Raw genomic sequence first — 23,592 nt, 5'->3', positions numbered from 1 at the left:
GATGCACAGCTGCACCCTATATGTCAGCAGTCCCCAACATTTTTGGCACCAGGGACCGGTTTCACGGAAGACACTTTTTCCATGGACTGGGGATGGGGTGGGGATGATTTTGGGATGATTCAAGCGCATTACATTTATTGTGCACTTTATTTCTATTATTATTACATTGTAACATATAATGAAATAATTATACAACTCACCATTATGCAGAATCAGTGGGAGCCCTGAGCTTGTTTTCCTGCAACTAGATGGTCCCATCTGGGCGTGATGGGGCTGCCTCAGCTCCACCTCAGATCATCAGGCATTAGATTCTCATAAGGAGCGCACAACCTAGATCCCTTGCATGCGCAGTTCACAGTAGGGTCCCCACTCCTATGAGAATCTAATGCCACCTCCTCTCTACAGGAGGTGGAGCTCAGGTGGTAATGTGAGTGATGGGGAGCGGCTGTAAATACAGATGAAGCTTTGCTCGCTCGCCAGCCTGCTACTCACCTCCTGCTGTGTGGCCCTGTTCTTTTTTTTTTTTTTTTTTTTTTTCAGTACGCAGGCCTCTCACTGTTGTGGCCTCTCTCGTTGCAGAGCACAGGCTCCGGATGCACAGGCTCAGCAGCCATGGCTCACGGGCCCAGCCTCTGCGGCATGTGGGATCTTCCCGGACCAGGGCACGAACACGCGTCCCCTGCAACGGCAGGCGGACTCTCAACCACTGCGCCACCAGGGAAGCCCTGGCCCTGTTCTTAATAGCCACAAACCGATACCGGTCTGTGGCCCCGGGGGGTTGGGGTCCCCTACTATATGTCTTTGGAACATGCATGAAGGACTGAATATTGTTCTATGTGAAAACTAATGACACTGTGGGAGTTAGGCAGAACAATACTTAAGATATGATCTTGGCTGTCAGAGAGCTTCTGTATGCTACAGTGACTGCAAATAAGAGATGCATGGTCACAATATTATGGAGATACACATTAATTGTAATGAGAGAACTCGAATTGCTTCAAGGTGAAGAAACACATCAAGAGGCAGAAACAGCATCTGTAAACTGCATTTATTGAGTGAGTGCTTATTGGGCACTGGGCACATCAGATACAAAAGAGTTGGGATGGGGGCAGGTAAGAACTTAAGAAATTAAATACACACATTAATTTTACCACAAATTCTAACTACTAGGGAAGTACAAAATTCGTACAAGTTATACTTTATAATGAAATTTTGATGTCTGTCAAAAGGATAAGCTATACATACAATGCAATAAAAATGTTTTAAAATTGTGCTTAGTATCACAGAACTACCCCGAAATGGGTTGATAAAATGCCTATACAGCATTATACACATATATTTTACATTAAAGATTGCTTGCAAAGTACAAATACTTTGACCCCATTGCTGAGAAATCTATGGCTGACAACTATATGTGCAGTTCCTCTAAGAAACGTCGCAGCATTTGTAGTCTATCTCTCCTTTAAACTCCACCTTATTTTTAGTTTCACTTACTATCGAGTTCTCTTCAGAACTGTTTATATTTCTTTTGTCTGATCATCTTCTTCGAGTTTCCTGATTTCATTTTTTAAACAATTTATAGTTTCACGACTTGCTTTTAATCTCTCTTTAAGCTCTGCAATTTCAAAGCTTGTTTTTTTTTTTGCAGCTTCTAATTTTTCTCTGGTTTTCACTTCAAGTTCTGCAACTAAAGAAAACATACACTTTTACTGATTTATTTCATTTTTCTCACATGTACAAGATAGTTCATAGAGCAATAAATGTGGCATTTCCTTAGGCCAATGTTTTCATGATGAAATGCAGACAACTTAAGATATATAACTTTAGACACAGGGGGGTGGGTAAGAAAGTCTGAACTCTCCAGAGAGGATCTAAGATGTTTTCTACCACTAAGAATGAAATTCTGACCACTAATATTTTAATTCACAGTTAACATTTTAAGACATAATGTCTTAAATTATGTCTAATTTCCTAATTATGTCTAATTTCCTAATTTGATTTGGAAATGAGGGAGTATACAGTCCAAGAAACATCCAGCTAATAAGAGTTTACTGGGCTTCCCTGGTGGCGCAGTGGTTGAGAGTCCGCCTGCCAATGCAGGGGACAGGGGTTCGTGCCCTGATCCGGGAAGATCCCACATGCCGCGGAGTGGCTGGACCCGTGAGCCATGGCCGCTGAGCCTGCGCATCCGGAGCCTGCGTTCCACAACGGGAGAGGCCACAACAGTGAGAGGCCCACGTACCGCAAAAAAAATAAAGAGTTTACTAAAAATAGTATTCTTAAATTTATGTACAGGTAAAACTTACATAATCACACTGGTAAAACAAACCTGTATCTTTTTTCAAAAAGATGATATCAATAAGTGTCTAGGTTTGAATTCCAGCTCTATCATTTACTAGATGTGCCACTCTGAATAAGCTATTTATTATCTCTGTGCTCTATTCCTCATTGCTAAAATGAAGATTATAATAGCAAACACCTCATAATATTATTTGTTTAAAAGATTTAAAAAGAATACTGTCTGGCACATAAAAAGCCATATTAACTACTATTATTATTATTACTGAATATTTAAAACATTCTAGCTGGCTACATAACAAATTACAAAAGAAAAATATCATTACTGCAAAATAGACTGATTTAACTATTTAACTATTAAACTATAACTATTTAACTATTGATTTAACTATTCCACTTGGATAGTGTAGCATCAAGTTTTACAGAGAAAAATGACTACTATCATCCAACATTTCCACCTTGTGGACATTTCAGGTAATTGCTGCTGACGACTATTGAGGCACAGTTGTACTTTTGTTAATGTAAAAGGATCACTAATTGGAAGCAGTGTGGTTTGGTGAAGAAAAAAAACCAAAACCATTGAAATCAGAAAGACTTGAGTTCAAATACACCCTTGGCCCCTTAACAGCTGAATGCTGATATCTCTAAGTCTCCCTTCATCTCTTCTTTCTATATGATACAGTTAAAACTTCGTATTTCTCAGAGGATTTATGAGGATTAAGTAATATACCTAAAGCATCTAGCGCATTAAAAACACGCAATGTGGGACTTCCCTGGTGGCGCAGTGGTTAAGAATCCACCTGCCAAGGCAGGGAACATGGGTTTGAGCCCTGGTCCAGGAAGATCCCACATACCGCGGAGCAACTAAGCCCGTGCGCCACAACTACGGAAGCCACCGCAATGAGAAGCCCGAGCACCGCAACGAAGAGTAGCCCCTGCTCTCTGCAACTAGAGAAAGCCCACACGTAGCAACGAAGACTCAATGCAGCCAAAGATAAATAAATAAAATAAATAAATTTATAAAAAAACAAAAACAAAACACGCAATGTGTCCTTATTTTCCTCACTGCTGGTGCTTTCTTTTTGTGATATATTTTGTAACACAGGTAAACTTTTACATTGCCAAAACAATCCATATTTTTCTTTGTAATTTTTCATTGCTTTTATTTTTTAAATTATTTTTGAAGACAGGTAGTACATACACATGATACAAAATTAAAAGGCTGAAAAGTGTAGACAATGGAAAAAATGTCTCCATTTTATATGTGTATGACTGATTTACTTTGCTGTACACCTGAAACTAAGACAACATTGTAAGTCAACTATACTCCAATAAAAACAAAAACAAAAAAAGCCTCCTTTTACCCCTGCCCCCCACCAACCGGCGCTCTTCCCAGAGATAATCACTGTTAGGTTTCCTTGGTATCTTTCCAGAAATAATTGGTTCAGAGACGAGCATACACCTAAGTGTGACTTCTCCTCACCCCCAACACAAGTGGTGTCACACTACCCACACTGCTCAGCACCCTCTTTCACTTAACATTACTACATCTGAAAGCTCATTCCATATCACAGGGCTGTCTCATTCTTTCAAAGGCTGCAGAGGACCTCATTGAATAGACATATATAATTCATTCATCTGTCCCCTCTGATGTACATTTGGAGTATTTCCAGTTTTCTCTATTACAAACAATGCTATAACGTGTATGCTGCGCGTAATCATTTCGGTACACTTGTGGGCTAAATTCCAGTAAACAGTAATTGAAGGACATTTGATCTTGTAAATCTAGAAGAATGCCAAGTGACTCTTAGAGGTCCTCTTAATTTATAATCTCACTAGCATTGTACACCTATTTCCCTACTGCATCAACTTTTTGGTCTTAGTTATTAATCTGAAAGATTAAAAATGGTATTTCAGAATAGTTTTAATTTACATTTCTATTACTTCTGAGGCAGACAATCTTTCAATATGTTTAGGGGACATTCCTCCCTTTCTTTTTATGGATTGTCTGCTTTTCCTTTGCTCATTTTTCTTTTAGGTTATCGGCTCTCCCCACCATCCTTTTATTTTTTATTTTTTATTTTTTTGTGGTACACGGGCCTCTCACTGTTGTGGCCTCTCCCGTTGCGGAGCACAGGCTCCAGATGCGCAGGCCCAGCGGCCATGGCTCACGGGACCAGCCGCTCCGCAGCATGCGGGATCCTCCCGGACCGGGGCACGAACCCATGTCCCCTGCATCGGCAGGCGGACTCTCAACCACTGCGCCACTAGGGAAGCCCCCCCACCACCCTTTTAAAAAAATTGAGGTATAATTGACATATACTAGTTTCAGGTGTACAACATAATGATTCAATACTTGTATATATTGCAAAATGATCATCACAGTACGTCTGAAGTTAACATCTGTCACCACATATAGTTACAGATATTTTTCTTGTGATGAGAAATTTTAAGATCTACTCTCTCAGTAACTTTCAAATATGCAATACAGTATTAGTAACTACAGTCACCATGCTATAAATTACATCCCCAGGACTTACTTTTTAGTAGAAGTTTGTACCTTTTTGCCCACCCCTCACCTCCCGCCTCTGGAAACCACCAATCTATTCTCTGTATGTGAGCTTTTTTTTTTTTTTTTTAAGATTCTACATATAAGTTAGACCATACTGTATTTGTCTTTCTCTGATTTATTTCACTTAGCATAATGCCCTCAAGGTCCATCCATGTTCTCGCAAACAGCAAGATTTCTTCTTTTTTATGGCTAAGTAATATTCCATTGTGTATGTATGCATGTGTAAGTGTATGCATGTGTGTGTGTGTGTGTGTGTATATATATATATATATATATACACACACACACACATACACACACACATATATATATAAAACACCTCTTCTTTATCCAGTCACCTGTTAATGGACACTTATGTTATTTACCTGTCTTGGCTATTGTAAATAATGCTGTATTGAACATGGAGTTGCATATATCTTTTCAAGTTAGTGTTTTTGTTTTGTTCAGATACGTATCCAGAAGTGGAATTGCTGGATCATATGGTAGCTCTACTTTTATTTTTCTGAGGACCCTACATACTGTTTTCCATAGTGGCTGCACCAATCAACACTGCACAAGGGCTTCCTTTTCTCCACATCCTTGCCAACACTTGTTATTTCTTGTCTTTTTGATAGTAGCCATTCTAACAGACATGAAGTGATATCTCATTGTGGTTTTGATTTGCATTTCCCTGATGTGTGATATTGAACATCTTTTCGTATACCTGTTGGCCATCTGCATGTCTTCTTTGGAAAAATATCTACTCAGTTCTTCTGCCCAATTTTAATTAAATTGTATGCGTTTTTTGGCCATTGAGTTGTATGAGTTCTTTATATTTGGATATTAACCCCTTATCAGATACATGATTTGCAAATATTTTCTCCCATTCAGTACACTGCCTTTTCACTTTGTTGATGGTTTCCTTTGCTCTGCAGAAGCTGTTTAGTTACTGGTTGTCAGCCTTTTTAAATGATGTGCAGGAGCTCTTTATACATTAAAGAAGCTAGTCATTTGTGATTTGAGTACAATATTTTTTCATGGCTTGTCTGTCTTTAGACTTTGTTGACAATGCTTTTTTTACTATGCAGAAATTTTTATCCCCTTGCTCTCCCCCTCTCTCTCCATATCAATTATAAAACATATATGGAGTGAAAGGCACATTGTGAGATGGTGGGATACGGAAGTAGGAGTTAGATAAGAAAGAAAAATGCATTACAGTGTCATGAGGTAATCATAGGGCGCTATGACATACCAAGGGGAAAGGGTGTGTGTGTATATCAAAGAAGGCTTCTTGGCAGTAGTAAAATCTGAATTGAGTTTTAAAGAATGAGAAAGGAATTAGGTAGATGAAGTGGACATAGTGGGCCTTGGAAAGAGTACAGAGAGATTTGGGAAACAACAAGGAGTCCTATATGACTGTAACAGGTAGTTTTAAATCTACTCAGGAAGACCTGATTTAACTCATTTGTCAGAGGACAGCATGCACTGTAGATACAGATTTTTGTGGTCTGATTTAGTCACTATACTTTATTTTTGACAAATCATGAGACTGCAAAGGGTACCATATATTGAAAGAACTGGGTTGATTACCAATGAGATGATAGGGGAAAACATTTAAAAACTTCTTTTAGCCTGTTCTGGTTTTCTGCTTCCAATATATTAAATGCTTATACATACATTTAAGAGATATATATATGGGGCTTCCCTGGTGGCGCAGTGGTTGAGAGTCCGCCTGCTGATGCAGGGGACACGGGTTCGTGTCCTGGTCCGGGAAGATCCCACATGCCGCGGAGCGGCTGGGCCCGTGAGCCATGGCCGCTGAGCCTGCGCGTCCGGAGCCTGTGCTCCGCAACTGGAGAGGCCACAACAGTGAGAGGTCCGTGTACCGCAAAAAAAAAAAAAAAAAAAAGATATATATATATATGTGTGTGTGTGCGTGTGTGTGTGTGTGTATATATATATATACATGTACATATAAATATAGATAAAATTTCTGTTTTAAATTTCCAAATAGAGCCTCAATTTAGAGTAAGTTAATCCAAAGAAGAATTAATATTTTTGCAAAGCCAATGTAACTTACTGGTTAGAAAAACAGACTGTAAGGTTTTTTTTTTTCCTTAATATTTACTTATTTATTTATTTGATTGCGCCGGGTCTTAGTTGTGGCAGGCTGGCTCCTCTGCTGTGGCATGCAAACTCTTAGTTGAGACATGCATGTGGGATCTAGTTCCCTGACCAGGGACCAAACCTGGGCTCCCTGCATTGGGAGCGCAGAGTCCTAACCACTGTGCCACCAGGGAAGTCCCTGTAAGGCTTTTTTACAAAGAGATAAAACAGTTTATCGGTTAAGAGCACACACTCTGTCTCAGTTTAAATCCTGGCTTTGCTGAGTTATTTGGGGCAAGATATCAAATCTCTATGCTCTAGGGTCTTACCTAGAAAATGGGCTAACAGTAGTACCTTCCTCCTAGGGTTGTTAAGGGTATTCAGTAAATTAAGAAATGCAAAGCACTTATCTAGTACATGTAAACTCTCTTCAAGCATTCACTATCATTTTAATTATCCCTTGTAGAAGCAATTTCTATTAAAAGCTAGATCATTAGTACTTAAGTAAATTTCCATGGGTTTACCAGTATAAACATCTTTATAAACTTTTAATGTGTTTTAAATTTTATAATGAGCAACCTCTATCCTGGTTATTACTCTATCTAAAAATATTACTATGTTTTTAGAGCCTAAGTTCTGAGGACTGCTTAGGATAAAGTCCTGGCTCTACCACTAACTCATGTTAACTTGGGCAAGTTTCTTACTCTCCCTGTGCCTCAGTTTCCTTTTCTAAATGGATTACCTAATAAAGTTATTATAGATGTAAATGAGTTTATACATGTACAGATTTACAAGAGTAGAAACAGTAAGCACTCAATAAAGCTAACTGATATTATTACCAAATATTGAGTATAATGCTCTCAAACTGGTAAAAGTATACCTATCTTCTTTAGACCTTTGATTAATATTCCCAAGTTGTTTTCCTAAAAGGCCTACTCACACAAACAATTCATAGAACACAGGGTTCACCACATCCTTAACAAGTAAAACTATTAAAAATTCCTTTTGCTTATTTGATACAAATAAAACCACCCATTATTATTTGGTTTGCATTTTAAAAATTACTAGCAGGGTCAAATATTTTCCCTTTCTATTTACTAGTCATCTCCTCTTTCATCTGTCCATGTCTTTTGTCCATTTGTCAACTGAAGTTTAAAATTTTATTCTATTTTATTTATTTTAGGGTTTTAAAGATATTAATCCTTTGTCATATTTTCTACAAATTTATCTTTCTTTTTTTGCCCTTTTGAAATGCATAAGTTAAGTATTTTTTTGCAAAATCAAGTTTGCCTTCCTTTCAATGTGATTTCTTCTAACACCTCAAATTTAGAAAGTCTTCACTAGCCAGGACAGTCATTTCTCTAATTTTTTAAACAGCTTAACTGACTTTAAAAAAACAGTGAATAAAACTGGAATTTGTTTTGGTAAGTGCTATAAAGCAATGATCTAAATTAAGTTTTCTTCTCAAAAGTTATCAATTGTGTCAATATCATTTACAGAATTATCTTTTTCTTCCTTATGGATTTGACACTGTTGAGAAAATAACCTGAAGATAATATAAAACATGCAATTTACTGATAAAAACTTCCCAAGGTTATAAAGCTCCACACATAAACTTTCACGTTAAAAATTAATTTGTAGAAAAGTCTTTTTATGAAACACATTTGTCTCTACTATTATACATATATGAATTAATGATATTATTTTTGTCGAAATGTGGGTACTTGAATTTAAAAAGAGAAGTTTCCTCTATGAATTGGGCACATTTCATAGTATGAGAGAAAGGAGATCTATAATGGAGAGAATATGACCAGTAACAAATTAAAATAGCATATGACTAGTTTTTTACCTTTTCAAAGTGATCATATACATATCTGTTTTATGTTCATAACAAAGTAGCCCAAGTATTTTTTCAGATGTAGAAAGTGAAACATAAAATTTTTTAATGAGTGTGCTTTTCAATTTTAAATGACTACCAAGTAGCAATTATAATCAGTATTCAGATCTTTTAACTCTTGGTCAGGGTTTCACGAAAATACAAACAAAACACTACTATAACCAACAATGGTTAAACAGCAACCTCTTTCTCTCCTGCTTTCTCATCCCCCACCCCCCTTCTTTTACTGGATTGCTTCTTCCAGCCTATAACGATACTGGTCTATTTCCCCCAAAAACTCTGCTCTCTTGACCCCAAATCCTGCTCCTGCTACTGCTTCAAGGGCTACTTTCCCTTTATAGTCAAGCTCCAAGACAGAGTTGTCCACAGCACCTGTCTCCAATTTCTCATCTCACTCTCTTTTTTTTGGCAGCACTGCACAGCTTGCAGGATCTTAGTTCCCTGACCAGGGATTGAACCCAGACCACGGCAGTGAAAGTGCCAAGTCCTAACCACTGGACTGCCAGGGAACTCCCTCATCTCATTCTCTCTTGATCCACTTCAACTGATCTCCTGTCCTTACTATTCTCCTTCAACTGCTCCTGTTAAGGTCACCAAAGACCTCCACCTTGCTATAGCCTATTTCTTGGCTCTGATCTTACTTGACCTATCAGAGGTACTGAACACAGCTAATGACTATTTCCTGGTACACTTTCTTCACCTGGCTCTAGGATATTATGTGCACCTAGTTTTTCTCCCTCCACACTCACTGTTCTTTCCTAATTCCTTTGCTGGTCATCTCCTTAATCTCTAAATGTTGGAGTGCCCAGGGCTCAATCTTTGAACCTCTTTTCTATCTTCACTTACTCTTGTGATGATACCATTTGGCCTCACAATTTATAAATTCATGTGTATATTAACTTCCACATTTATATCTTCAGCCTAGTCCTCTCCTTGAATACCAGACTTTGAGTACAATTCCCTTCTCAACATCTCCACTTAGATGTCTTACAGGTATCCCACATCCATCATGTCCAAAACTGTACTCCTAATCTTTCCCCTCAAAGCTGCCCCTCCCAGACTTCCCACCTCTATGAAAAGCAACAACAATTTTTGTTTCTTTGTTTCCTCAGGCCCTAAACCTTAACAGTCATTCTTTGTTCATCTCCTTCTTTCACATCTTATTATCAAACCATCAGCAAATCCTACTGTACCTATATTCAGACTAGAACCTGACCCCTACTCACCACCTCCATTGCTATCACTCTGGTACTACTCACAGTTCTATATCTGGATGACTGGAATAGCCTGCTAACTATTCTGCTTCTACCCTTTCTGCTTTACAGTCTACTCTCAACACAGCAACCAGGGTGATTGATCTTTTTAAAATATTAGTCTTATACTGTCACTCTTCTGCTCAAAACCCACAAAAGACTTCCCATCTCCTTCAGTTTAATAACTTAAACTCCCTATATGAGCTGGTCCCATAATAACTTGTTTGGCCTCATGTCCCACTCCTTGTCCCCTTGTTCACTCTACTCCAGGCACACTGGCCTTCTTGCTGTTCCTCGGATATGCCAGGCATGCTCTTACCTCAGGGTTCCTGCCCTTGCTGCCACTCTACACGTAACATTCGTCTCTCATGTAGCTGCATGGCTCATTTCCCCACTCCTTCTGGTATTTGCTCCAATGCCACCATTTCAGGAAACATTCTCTGACCTGATATTTAAAACTCTTAACCATCTCCTCCCACCAAAAGCACTCCTTCCCCTGCTTTAGTTTTCTTCATGCCACCCAATCACTACTTCACACTTCATTGTTCTGTTTATTTAATATTTGTCTTCTTTCCACTAGTATGTAAGCTCCATGAGGGCAGGGCTTTTGTCTGCTCTATCCTCTGAACAATGCCTGGCATCTTATTGTTGCTCAATATATACTGTAAGCAAATAAATGAAAGATCAAAGGAAAAACCGAATAAATGGTGACATAAATGTCAACACAGGCTTGGTAAGTAGATTTCATCTTGAATGACAACTGCAAATGGTTGGCAATAGCTGCATGAAACGATGTGTAGGGGATTCTGAGGCCTCGTAAGCTAAAGGGAAAAGATAGCATGACTGACTATCAATAAGGCATTCTGGTCTTCACCACCCCAGCATTAATATAAAACTATGTCAGGTCACAGGTTAAAAAGAGAGAGAGGGAGAAACTAGTTCACCTTACACTCAAGTATAATTATGTTCTGCAAGGTTCTTCACACCGATTTTGTTAGCAAAGATAGTAAACAGAAAGTGATTGAGTGACAGGTTAAGCAAGATTAATGAAAAGCTATGCTTAAATGTAATTAGTGAATAAAGACAAACAGTATTTCAGAATGTGTCAGAGGCTGTCTTTTACCTTTTTGAAAGTAGGCCTACTTTGAGAACTATTTAAAACATCCTTCTTACCTGTTCTTTAGTAATATATATATTATATAACTCCTAAAAATTTTACCTGTATCTACTAAGGAAAAAAATTTAATAGTCGCTAATCAATCCTTTCACCATTACAGAATACATTATTTCTCAGGATTAATTATGAACTCATGGCACTTACATTCTGTTTCATGCTTATAGGCTCCTAAGGTAAGCTGACGAGATGTTGTTAATAATTGTTGCATCATTGCTGTTGGGTCTTGAAATATCTAATGGAAGAGAATGAAAAAAAGCCCAATAACTGCAAAATCTACAATTTAAAAGGCTTTAAAAACTCTCATTATAAAACCTTCTTACCATTTCATCATAGAACTCTGAAACCACTGTCTTTTTTCCCAGCATTGCATTGGTGTCTGATTGAAACAGCTTTAATAAGTGATACAGGGTTACCTGTGAAATAAAAACAGACATGACATCTGTGCAATGGTTTTTATCATCATCATGAGACATCATCATTTCTGTAACTGATTTACAGACTGAATTAGTAAACATATCAAATTCAGGATCTTGTTTCAACTACAACTTACTGTGGCAGGTCACCCAAATTCTGTGCGTACTTTTATTTTCCTATTAGATATTACCATTTATCCACATCTATTCAATATGTATGTTTTGAAGAGGGTAAGCAAACATTAGTTACAAAGCATCTCTAGAGAGTGACTATATATAAAAATAACACAAGATACAGCTATGGAAATTAAACTGGTAAGTCACTAAGATGAATTCTTTTACTTACACAGGTGAAATTTGATTAACTGTGACAGTTAAAGTTTACAAACTTACTATGGCAAAAAAACATTTGATACTTTCAAAAGGAATGATCAATACTAAAATGCTCAGTGAGGACAAGTTAATTTCTTTAGTGTAATAATAAGATTAATACATTAGTAGCATAATAAACAAACACAAAGTTAGTCAGTGATAATTCACTTCGGCAAGAGCAATATGTCTTCAAAATATTTAAAAACAGATACAGTAAGACATCAAAGGAAAAGCTTTGCAGCACAATGTGTGATTATTTGAGCAAAACAAAACCTAGCTGGTAAAACAGCAGAGTTCATGCTGAAGGTACAGAAACCAATTCAGAGGCCTCAAAGAATTTTCCAAAAAGTTAGCTAAAATCATCGTAAGGAGTATGGATCATATGCCATATTTAAAGCAGATAATTTGACAAATTTCTGGAACAGACAGAAAGCAGATGAGACTACACAGATGGGTAAACCATAACAGGGAAATCCATAACCTAAAATCTTAAAGAAGAAAACTGCATCAGAGGTGGGAGCCGCTGCCCCCAATGGAGCCCCAGAGAAACTGTGAGCGTAAAGTTGGCAGGTACAGAAATCAAGAAGGCTGTGGGGCAGCTAGGCTGGCCAACCTTCCCTCCTTTCCCCCCACTCACAGACGAGAGAGTGCACCTCCTGTGGGACCTAGAATTCTTTACCCAATCAAGTGAGAGGTAAACAAAAATAAAGATGTTTTCAGAGAGCATTGGCTCTGAAATTTTACTTCTCTCGCATCCTTTCTGAATAAAGTCCTGCAGCAAAATGAAAAAAGAAACCAAGAAAGATGAAGAAAAAGGATCAGCTGTCATCACTAGGAGCTGACAGGCACTATCTAAAATTGAAAAATCCAACCATAGGGATTTAAATACACGAGATGAATGGGAATAATTTCTAGAGGAACTGAAAACAGTAACTGTGGTTTTCCTGAGGAAGGGGTCAGAGATGGGGGAAAGAAGATGTTACGGGTTGAACTGTATCCCCCAAAAGATATGTTGAAGTACTAAACCTCAGAACATGTAAATGTAACCTTATTTGGAAATAAGAGCCTTTTGCAGATGTAATCAAGTTAAGATGAAGTCGTTGGGGGGGGGGACGACGTTAGGGGGGGACCCTAATCCAATATGACTGGTGTCCTCATAAAAAGAGAAGTGACACAGAGACAGGGAGGGAGAGAAGGCCATGTGAAAATGGAGGCAGAGACTGGAGTTACGCTGTCACAAGCCAAGGAACACCTGGGGCCACCAGGAACTAGAGGAGGCATGAAAAGATTCTCGCCTAGAGGCTTTGGAGAGAGCACGGCCAACACCTTGATTTGGGACTTCTAGTCTCCAGAACCGGGAGAATAAATTTCTGTTGTTTTTAGCCACTCAGTTTGAGATACTTTCTTATGGCAGCCCTAGGAAACTAATACAGGAGACTTGTACTTTTTATTTTTTAAATCTTTTAAAAAAACTATATGCATGTCTTTTATAATTTAAGAAGTATTAAAAACTACATCATAAAGCCTTCCATTCCCAAATTTATTATTCAGACCTGGAGAGGCAATCATGCAGATATAGGCAATGAATAATTTCAGGACAGATGTCTCTAATTTTCAGTGGTGTTTGAAGATTCTTAGAGCAATGTAAATGCCTATACTTGCCAGAGATATTTCTAGGAATAAAAACCCAATATTAGCATTTTGCTTTTAGAAACAACCATTCTTTTTACAGTGGTTTGATGTGTAATAGGTTACTGGATAACAGAAGTAAATCACAAGTTACCCATATCTTTCTTTTATATTTTAAATAAACCTCATATGACATTTTCTGTAAGAGCCAACTATTCAAAAACTATAATGGTTTCATTATACTAAAAGAACATTACAGTAATTTGGAGGGGATAAAACTCAGGCTTATGTAGATCTATATGGAAACCTATTCAATAAAGGAATCACTCCAGAAAGGCAAAAGATCATATTACCCTACTTTCCCAAGAGTAGACTTTGAGAGTGTCTGATAATGAGATTACATTATATAATGATTTCTTTCAGAGATGTATTTTCCAGTTGAGGGCAGGATAGGAAGGAGAGAAGGGGGAGACAGATGAGGAGGCAGACAGGTAAGGCAGCACATTCTCAAAATAAAATGAATTCAAAGCAATCTTACAAAGTTAACAAGAACCTCTGCTCTAGTAACATGACCAACTTCTTCTTCCTCTCTCTCAACATCTGCCTATTCTGTGCTCTATTCTCCCTAATAGACTACTTTGGTTAAGGATAGGTGTAGTGTCTCATCTTTGTATCCCACCCCTTGGGCAACATCTTGCAAATATTCCTATTTAATAATTTCTTGTCAAACAGAATATAATGTCTGTGAGAGTATCCCAGAAGGACAAGAATGGTAGGAGACCTGGAAACCTTATCACATGGAAGATATTTAAATGAGCTATAGATGGCTCTTCAGGAGAAAAGAAAACTAAAGTATGAATAGTTATCAATAAAAAGTTCAAGGAAGGGCCTCCCTGGTGGCGCAGTGGTTGAGAGTCCGCCTGCCGATGCAGGGGATACGGGTTCGTGCCCCGGTCTGGGAGGATCCCATATGCCGCGGAGCGGCTGGGCCCGTGAGCCATGGCCGCTGGGCCTGTGCGTCCGGAGCCTGTGCTCCGCAACGGGAGAGGCCACAACAGTGAGAGGCCCGCGTAAAAAAAAAAAAAAAAAAAAAGTTCAAGGAAGCTTAACATAAAGTAGAGCTTTCTTTCTTTTTTTTTTTTTGCGGTATGCAGGCCTCTCACTGCGCCCCTGGTGGCGCAGTGGTTGAGAGTCCGGCAGGCGGACTCTCAACCACTGCGCCACCAGGAAAGCCCTAGAGCTTTCTTAAAACTAGAACTACCCCAAACCTGAATAGGATGTTTCACTTAATAACGGAAGTCAATATTCTCTTCTTGCTATACTGGACTGCCTAAAGGAACTTCTATGTAGGAAGAGTATGGTCTACCTCAATGGGTCCTAAATATTACTGCACATCAGAATTACCTGGGGTGCTGGTCCCTCTCCAAACCTGTGAATCACGCTCCATGGAATGGGGCCTAGAAGTCTGAACTTATAAAAAACACCTCAGGCATTTCTAATGCAACTAGTTAGGAACTAATTCTCTGTATCACTGGCCCAGGTGACATCCAAATCCTTTAAAATTTTAAAAGCACATTGTTTTACAAATGTAATCTGATAATTCAAGTGTCAATGTTTGGTGCTAAAGGAGCGAGCTGAATCTAACAAGATGAAAATTAATGGTGGTGAACATTAAAGCCCTGAAACTGGAGTTAAACACCAGCCACACAAATGTGCAATGAGAGAGCCTGAGTTGTGACCCTTTAGGTTTAAAAACAAAACAGGCTTAGTGGTTTTAGTCAAAAGCAAGAGTAAAGGAAGGAGTGTGAGGTCTGAATGCAAATACCTGGATTCAAAAACTAGCTCCACCACAATTAACTGTGTTTTTGAGCACATGACTTCATCTCTGAGCCTTAATATGCTCATCTCTAAAACGAGGATCTCACCAGCCTCACAAAGTTGCTGAGGGGTCAAAGTGAAAGCTTTGAGAGACTTTTTACATTATCAAGCAATAATCTGAAGAGATCAAATAATGAAAAAGTCAGTGGTTATAAATAAGGATCCAGGTATAAGATAAAGCTGCTAGTACTGATGACAGTTTGAAAATGTAAAAAGACTTTCTAGGGCTTTTAACTATAAAAAACTGGACACTCCCATTTCAGAGAGCATATGGACTCCACTTGTTTGTTACTAATAACCAAACGATACTAATGAATTTAAAATTTTTTTGCTGTAGTAATCATGTAATTTCCATGATTCCTTTCAAATAACTGTTCACATTCTATCCCTTCTTTTTATACTTGAAAAACAAAAGAGTTTTGAAAGGCACTTCACTTAAAAATGAAAAACCTTAACTCATAGCAAGATACACCAAGCCATAAGCTTACATAAAGTATACCTGAATGAAAATGTCAACATATAACAAGCTATTGAACATTGTAAAATTTGCACAATTACTAAAAAATCCATTTTATATTTGCAGAGATTAACATTACTCACAGGTCTTTCATTAGGATCAATGAAAAATATTTTGATGATTATTTCAAATTCACCCCAACCTGTTTCAGTAATTTCATATGGAGGCTTAGTAACAACTAAAATAAAGAAAAAAATAAAACAATTATAAATTGTAAATTACTGATATAGTTTCCTAGCTCTTTTAAAATTTATAAGATTATGAATTTTAAAAAACTACTGTACCTCTTAAAGGATTGCCATAGCTTTCATGTAATTTAAATTGGATTTTCTTCACATATGCTGACATATCCTAAAATACAGAGGAATTAATTAATTAGTTCTGCCATCTACACATAACAATTAGGAAGGAAATACACAGAGCACCTGTGCCAATTTTACAAAATACACTTCCCCTTAAATTTTATGGAAACCAATTTTCTAAGAAACATGAATTATACCCTGGAGGTTTGTTTTTTATTTTAAACAAAGGAAGCCTGTGCAGAATTCTTCCAAAATTCATAATATATAGAAATATATGTCCTTAATTCATTGTTTTGCATTCCTATTTTTATATATCTCTGTAGACAATACTCAAAATCAATTTTGATTTTTTCCATATAACAACAGTACTTTCCAATATTTTCTACAGAAATAAACATATACACCAAAGCAAATCTAAGAACTAAGCAACTTCAATAAACAAAATTATATTATACAAAGGTCAACTAAGCTAAGCAACCTAAAACTGTTGGATATAAAACTCTTCCTTCCCTTAATTATATTTTGAAGCACAAAAGCATATTCATTAGTTCCGGCACACAAAAGGGATTCTGCTAGCGAAGGAGGCCTTTTCAAAAATAATTCATTATAGAAAAACAGGAAAATGCAAAACAGAGTAAGTTGCACTCAATAGTAATGTTCATTAATCTTTTTATTTGCTTTCAGGAATTTTTATGTGCTTATTATCTACGTATTTTTTTAACTGGGATCCTACTGTAATAATATATTACTATCTGCCTTCATCACTTAACATTATTTTGTGAACATTTTTTCTGAGGCAGATTTTCATAAGCATCTTTGAAGACTATTTGGGGAATAATTTCATTCATTTTTTCTACAAATATGAGTGACTACCAATATTGGTAGATGCTATAATGATAAATAACAGAATCTTGTCCTCAGGGTCTCACTGTAAAGTGGGGGGCAGACAAGAAAATCAGCATTTCAATGCTGTAATCTGTAATCTGTTGTGTGCATATTAGGTCATGTGTTATGAGGACATTAGGTACAAATCCATAGGAAAGGCAGCTATTTTAGTCTTTGGAGATCAAGAAAGTAGATCTAAAGAAAATACACTTGAACTAAGACCTAAGGGAACAATAAGAATGGAGTGGGTGGGAAGAAAGGAAGAGGTTTAAGAGTGTTCCTTTGGGAAACTGAGAGTAATTTAGTATTGGTAAAATGTAGGATATAAAGAAATGAAGCAAACACAGACAAGGGACAAGGCTGCAGAGATAGGATAGGGAAAGGTCATGGCAGGCCTTCTAAACATGACAGCTTTATGATGAGGGCAATAGGTAGTCACTGAAGGGGTTTTTTTTGTTTGTTTGTTTGTTTTTAACAGCTCTATTGAGATATTCACATACTACACAAATCACCCATTTAAAGTTCACCATTCAATGGTTTTTAATATATTCACAGAGTTGTACAACTATCACCACAATCAATTTGAGAACGTTTTATCACACAAAAGGAAACATACCAATTCTTCCTCCCACCCGCTATCAACCACTAATCTAGGTTCTTTGTCTACGGATTTGCCTATTATGGACATTTTATAAAAATGGAATTATACAGTATGTGGCTTTTGTGTCTGGCTTCTTTCACTTGCCATGTTTCCTAATTTCTTCCATGTGTTAGTAGCATGTATCAATACTTTATTTTATTCCTTAATAATATTCCACTATATGGATACACTACATTTTATTTATCCATTCATCAGTTTAGAGACATTTGGGCTATTATGAATAATGTCACTACAAACATTCATATACAAGTTTTTGTGTGGACTTTGAAGGGTTTTTTTTTCCTTCATCTTTTAACTTTATTTAATAGAGAATAGTATAACTGCTGAAGAAAAAACAACATTATCAAGCTTAATTGGTTTCAACATGTATTAACTCAGTCTTTTGGTGGAATATATGAAGAAAAGATAAATAGAACTCAAAAGTCAACTGCCTTATTCTTTGTCCTTGAAATTAAGATAACTTTGGGTTGCATCCCTACTTGATGTCCTGTAGATGTTTGACTTCAGCTCAAGAGCTCTACATTCAAGTGGTCACCTTTAAATTGAGGCTACAGCTGCACTGAGTTCAGTTACTGTAAACTGTCCTACATGGCAGTTTAATGTGTGGCATATTGCCCTTCTTTCGATTTACCTCTAAATTTATCATCTCTTAATTTATTAAATGTGACTGAACATACTGTGGGGTACATGGAAAGAAAGAGTATTCAGCATTGGAAGTAATTTTGAATGATAAGTCAGCATTTCTACCCTTAAAATTGACACTATAAAGTTATTTTGAATAATTATTAAATTTATTTTTAAAATGTGACCCCTTGATAAAGTAAAAGTATGTCCAAAATTCTAGTCTCTTACATGTGGTAAAATATAATTCAAAGTGTTTGAAGCAGACTACCTTTAGCACCATCAAGCTGTGAATCTACCCTTGGGTTATTTGGCACCATTTTCATCTTTTCAGAAGTAACAACTCTTCTGTGACATCTCTAACTGCTTTTTCAGATGTTTCTAAAAGGTGACGAATGATTACAATGATAACATAAATTCTCACCTGCCTTCTTGCTTCCACTATATTGGAACAATGATATTGGAAATACAGAATGAAGGGTTTTAAATAGAGGAATAGTTTATTCATTCAGTAAGTATCTGTTGAATACCCACTATGTACTTACTGCATTCCAGGCATTAGAGATTCAGTAGCAAAACCAAATTACCAGTAGCTAGATTATGTAGCAGTTTGTCTTTCATCTTTTCTGATGGTCTGATTACCAAATTATCACTTAAATTTACTATTCCTGAAATATCTGATTATATACTAGGCTACCTTAAGGTGTGGTGATTGGAAGACGTACTGTGCACATAGCTTAGTTCTTTTTACCGTAACATAATTTTAATTAGAAAACATTTTTGGAAAGTTGATTCTACTAACAATTGTAGAAAGATGACAGCTCTTACTTTATTCTTTCAACTTTTTTGGTAACATTTCTACAATGGGCCAATTTTATTATCAGTTACTATACAATATTACAATTTAACTCTGAGTAAAAGAAACTACAGTTTCAAAAAAGTTTTAGGAAAAACAATTACCTACCTCATTTCTATATGGTTTTACATATACTGTCCACTGATGGGTGTGCCCATCCTCTTCTCTTTTCTTTCCAAAATATCGAGCAACATTACCATAAACTATTGGTTTAACGATTGTAACCCCCTACAAGAAAACAATTTCAACACCAGTTAACATTGTATTGGGCTTCCCTGGTGGCTCAGTGGTTAAAAATCCACCCACCAATGCAGGGGACACGGGTTTGAGCCCTGGTCCGGGAAGATCCCATAGGCCGTGGAGCAACTAAGCCCGTGCGCCACAACTACTGGGCCTGCACTCTAGAGCCCGCGAGGCACAACTACTGAAGCCCGCGCACCTAGAGCCCGTGCTCTTCAACAAGAGAAGCCACCGCAATGAGAAGCCTGAGCACGACGACGAAGAGTAGCCCCCCCTCGCCGCAACTAGAGAAAGCCCGTGTGCAGCAACGAAGACCCAACGCAGCCGAAAATAAATTTAAAAAACAAACAGGGGCTTCCCTGGTGGCGCAGTGGTTGAGACTCCGCCTGCCGATGCAGGGGACGTGGGTTCGTGCCCTGGTCCGGGAAGATCCCACATGCCGCGGAGCGGCTGGGCCCGTGAGCCGTGGCCGCTGAGCCTGCGCGTCCGGAGCCTGTGCTCCGCAACGGGAGAGGCCACAACAGTGAGAGGCCCACGTACAGCCAAAAAAAAAAAAAAAAAAAAAAAAAAAAAACAAACAAAAAAACCCACATTGTATTATTACCCAAATAAACAGAATTAGAACTCTGAAAGCTTGTTTTAAGAAATGGCAGGCAGTCTAACAACCTAGAGTTTACTTATAACATGGATTTCCCTCAACAAATCGTTTCCAGACAATTAGCCTCATTTCATAATACCACAAATAACACCACATTAATTACAATGTTCCCACTTTGAAAACGTGTATTTAAATCATGTGGAGTACTTTGAGAGTTCCTTTTTTCTTTCTCTCTCTTTTTTTTTTAAAGAAACAGAAAAAGCTCTATTTACAAACTTTAAAGAGCAGTCTGGAATAACGCTCACCAACTTTACCATCACCTGATGGTAATGTCCTTATCAGCTTACACCAGGGTTCTCCAAAGAACAGTACAAAAATTAAAGACAGTTTGGAAGGGGATTTTAGGTAGAATAAGGGCAAACATTTTCATTTTATTACTTGTGTTTAATCTGTATTAGAAAAACTGTAACTATAACTAGCAATTCAAACCCACAATTTCAAAAATAGTAATGCTTAGGAAGGGACTTTAAAAAATTGATTTAGGGCTTCCCTGGTGGCGCAGTGGTTGACAGTCCGCCTGCCGATGCAGGGGACACGGGTTCGTGCTCCGGTCCGGGAAGATCCCACATGCCACGGAGCGGCTGGGCCTGTGAGCCATGGCCGCTGAGCCTGTGCGTCTGGAGCCTGTGCTCCACAGTGGGAGAGGCCACAACAGTGAAAGGCCCGCGTACCACAAAAAAAAAAAAAAAATTGATTTAAACAAAAATGTTAAATACTACATTCAGATAATGGCAAAGAGGCACTTGGATGACTCAAGCTCAGTAAACCCTGGACTGATGGCATGTGTGCTATATTTGTGTTCAGTCTGAGATGTACATACATGTTTCTCATCACATCCGGTTAAGTGTAAAGGCAGATTATGATGGAAAGGAGATAGAAAAAATTCCAAGTGAAGAAAATTGCTGAATGTTGCACATGAATTTGAGACCAATTGTTCAATAGTAAGACTGTATCTGAAGGTCAAAGAACAAGATATATCACATGTGAAGTGCTGTGCCAATGTAATAATTAATAAGAAATGAGGAAAAGCAGTGAACAAATGGAAAAACTTTTCATTGTGACTAGATAATTCACAAATAAAACCAATACCTATTAGCCTAAAGTTAGTTCAGAAGAAGGCAAGTGGTTTGTACACAAACTTAAAAAAAAAAAAAAAATCACAGCAAGTGCCCTTTTGTGGCACCCAAAGATGGGGCCTCACATTCAAGGTCCGAGTGAGTAAGTACAAGGAGCACTGACATGGTGAGGGATAATAGATCCTGAAATGCTACAGTGTTGCTAGGAACTTGGGGAGTTCCTCAATGATGAAAAGCGGGCTCATCTGCCAAAAGACTTTCTACCTGGATCAAATTTATCTAAATTGGGAAAAGATGCTTACAAGACCACATAACAATCAGCACGGAGAAGAAATAAGTTCCTAATTTTAAAGTTTTACATGACTAACTCGGACCCATTTTCAGTGGAAAAGCATTTGAGGACTTCAGGCCTAATCTCAAGTGATTTTGGACTTAAAAGACTTTTAGAACCTAACATGATTACAAGTAGAGAGAGTTCTATAAGTTCTTCTCCAAAAGCTAGTGTTCTAATCCTTTGTTCAGTAGTACTTTCTTATCATTCCAAAACCTCGCCCAAAAGTGGGGGAAAACGTATGTTTATGAACCTCACGGTACTATGAATTTTACCTGGCATCTGTTTCCCCTTCCATTAAATTTCAGTAGCTTTTGAAACTTTCAAAGCACTGTGTATGACAATTGTATATTCAGTATAAAATGTGAAAACAATATGACATAGAGAAGGACTCAAAAAAAAAAAAAACCTAGATCAACTAGATTGGTGCAGAAGTGGGTGATTTCTTTCATAAAAAAATTTTCCTTTCTGCGGTAAATAAAAATCAGAAGGGGTAAAAATAGGTGTTATATCAGGAACCAGTTGGTCGTCTCATAAAAAATTAATGTGCCAGGGGATGTAGTAAAGTGGGAGGGAAATGTGTCACAGTGTCATACATTACGTTAGGCTCTATGATCACTTTAATTAAAAACTAAGAAGCTATCGTGTACTGAATGTTGCCTATGTGCCAGGCAGTGTTATGTTCTTTGCATGCCTTGATTAGTATCTTGGCTGTAGCCTTGGGACTTTAGGAACACCATGAACTTGGGGAAGTCTTCTGAACTTTTCTAGTTGTAAATACTGGGGGTGATACTGCCTTTGTAGGGACTGAATCAGAGAATCGGGTAAAGCGTCCACCCACTGTGCTTACTTCGTACGGTATCTGCTACTGTTATTATCCTCACAATAGGTGGGTACCGCCCTCCCCACCGCCTTTTTACAGGTGACCTGGGTTGGCTGAGGACGAGCAGCAAGCCAGGATCTCCCAGCCCCGCAAGTGGCTTTTTCCTCAGCAACAATGTCCAGCTCTCCCCCAGGCACCACCGATTATGTTTGTTTTTTGTCTGGGATGGAAGGGAGGCGGTGACACATGAAGTTGGGGTCAAATGAAATCATGATCTTCCCTCTGGGGCTTTGACTCGCCGTCCGCCTGGAAACCGCGGCTCCAGCCCGAGGCGAGAAGGCGCGAGAGGAAACAGGCAGGCCCTCTCCAGGCCGCGCCAGGAGGAGCCGGGGCGAGAGAGCTACTCCCGGAGGGGAGGCGCGGGCCGGGCACTGACCTTCACTCTCCCGCCGGAGTCAGGCCCAAATTCGGCCATTCTCTTGAACATATTGTCCTACGGAAGAAGCCGCCGCCGCCAGGGAAAGAGACCGGGGCCGGCGGACTCGCCGCTCCGCTCAGAGGCCCCCCGCGGGCCCAGGAGGAGGATTTCCGGCCGAAGGAGGACGAGTCAGCTGAGCTCGGGGTGCTGAGGGATCGCCAACGCCTCACAGCGGAGGGCGTCGCGGAAGCCCACTCACCCCCGCGCGGTTGGAGAGCGGGATGGGAAGGATGGCAGCGGCGACGTCTTGTGCGCAGGCGCGACGAGCTCGCGCACACTGCGCACGCGCCGAGCCGCTGCTTTTAGGCGAACGGAAGAGCGGTCTTGGTTGCCAGTGCCTGTCGACAAGCCAGACCGCCTGGCTTCGTAATGACCGAGAAACTGTCTTTTGGAGGTAATACCTTGCCATCGCCAAAGCATGACAGTTCTGAAATTAAGTTCATGAAATCTCTCCCACCGACAGCTTTTCTTTTTGTTCATCCAGATGTCCTCAGACTTTCAGGCTTGAACCGCTAATTTCGTTTTTTTATTTACTCCCTTCTTCCTCTCCTTCCTTCCTTTCTACTCATT

At 38.6% G+C, this 23,592-nt stretch overlaps 1 protein-coding gene across 1 annotated transcript; it reads right to left on the bottom strand.

The window, feature by feature from the left end:
- Positions 1-1,029: 1,029 nt before the first annotated feature.
- Positions 1,030-23,246, bottom strand: YEATS4 (YEATS domain containing 4). Its single transcript, XM_082635599.1, has 7 exons — positions 22,981-23,246; positions 19,525-19,644; positions 16,376-16,442; positions 16,175-16,269; positions 11,603-11,695; positions 11,427-11,514; positions 1,030-1,687 (listed from the first exon to the last, which is right to left on the bottom strand). Exons 1-7 carry the CDS (start codon positions 23,029-23,031, stop codon positions 1,518-1,520), a joined length of 684 nt encoding a protein of 227 aa, XP_082491725.1. The 5' UTR covers positions 23,032-23,246; the 3' UTR covers positions 1,030-1,517.
- Between the last annotated feature and the right edge of the window lie 346 nt (positions 23,247-23,592).

Source organism: Mesoplodon mirus (genome assembly GCF_964341445.2).
Source record: "Mesoplodon mirus genome assembly, chromosome: 11".
Classification (NCBI taxonomy): Eukaryota; Metazoa; Chordata; class Mammalia; order Artiodactyla; family Ziphiidae; genus Mesoplodon; species Mesoplodon mirus.
Note: the sequence above shows the minus strand (reverse complement) of the source record. Positions and strands in the feature narration are given on the sequence as shown.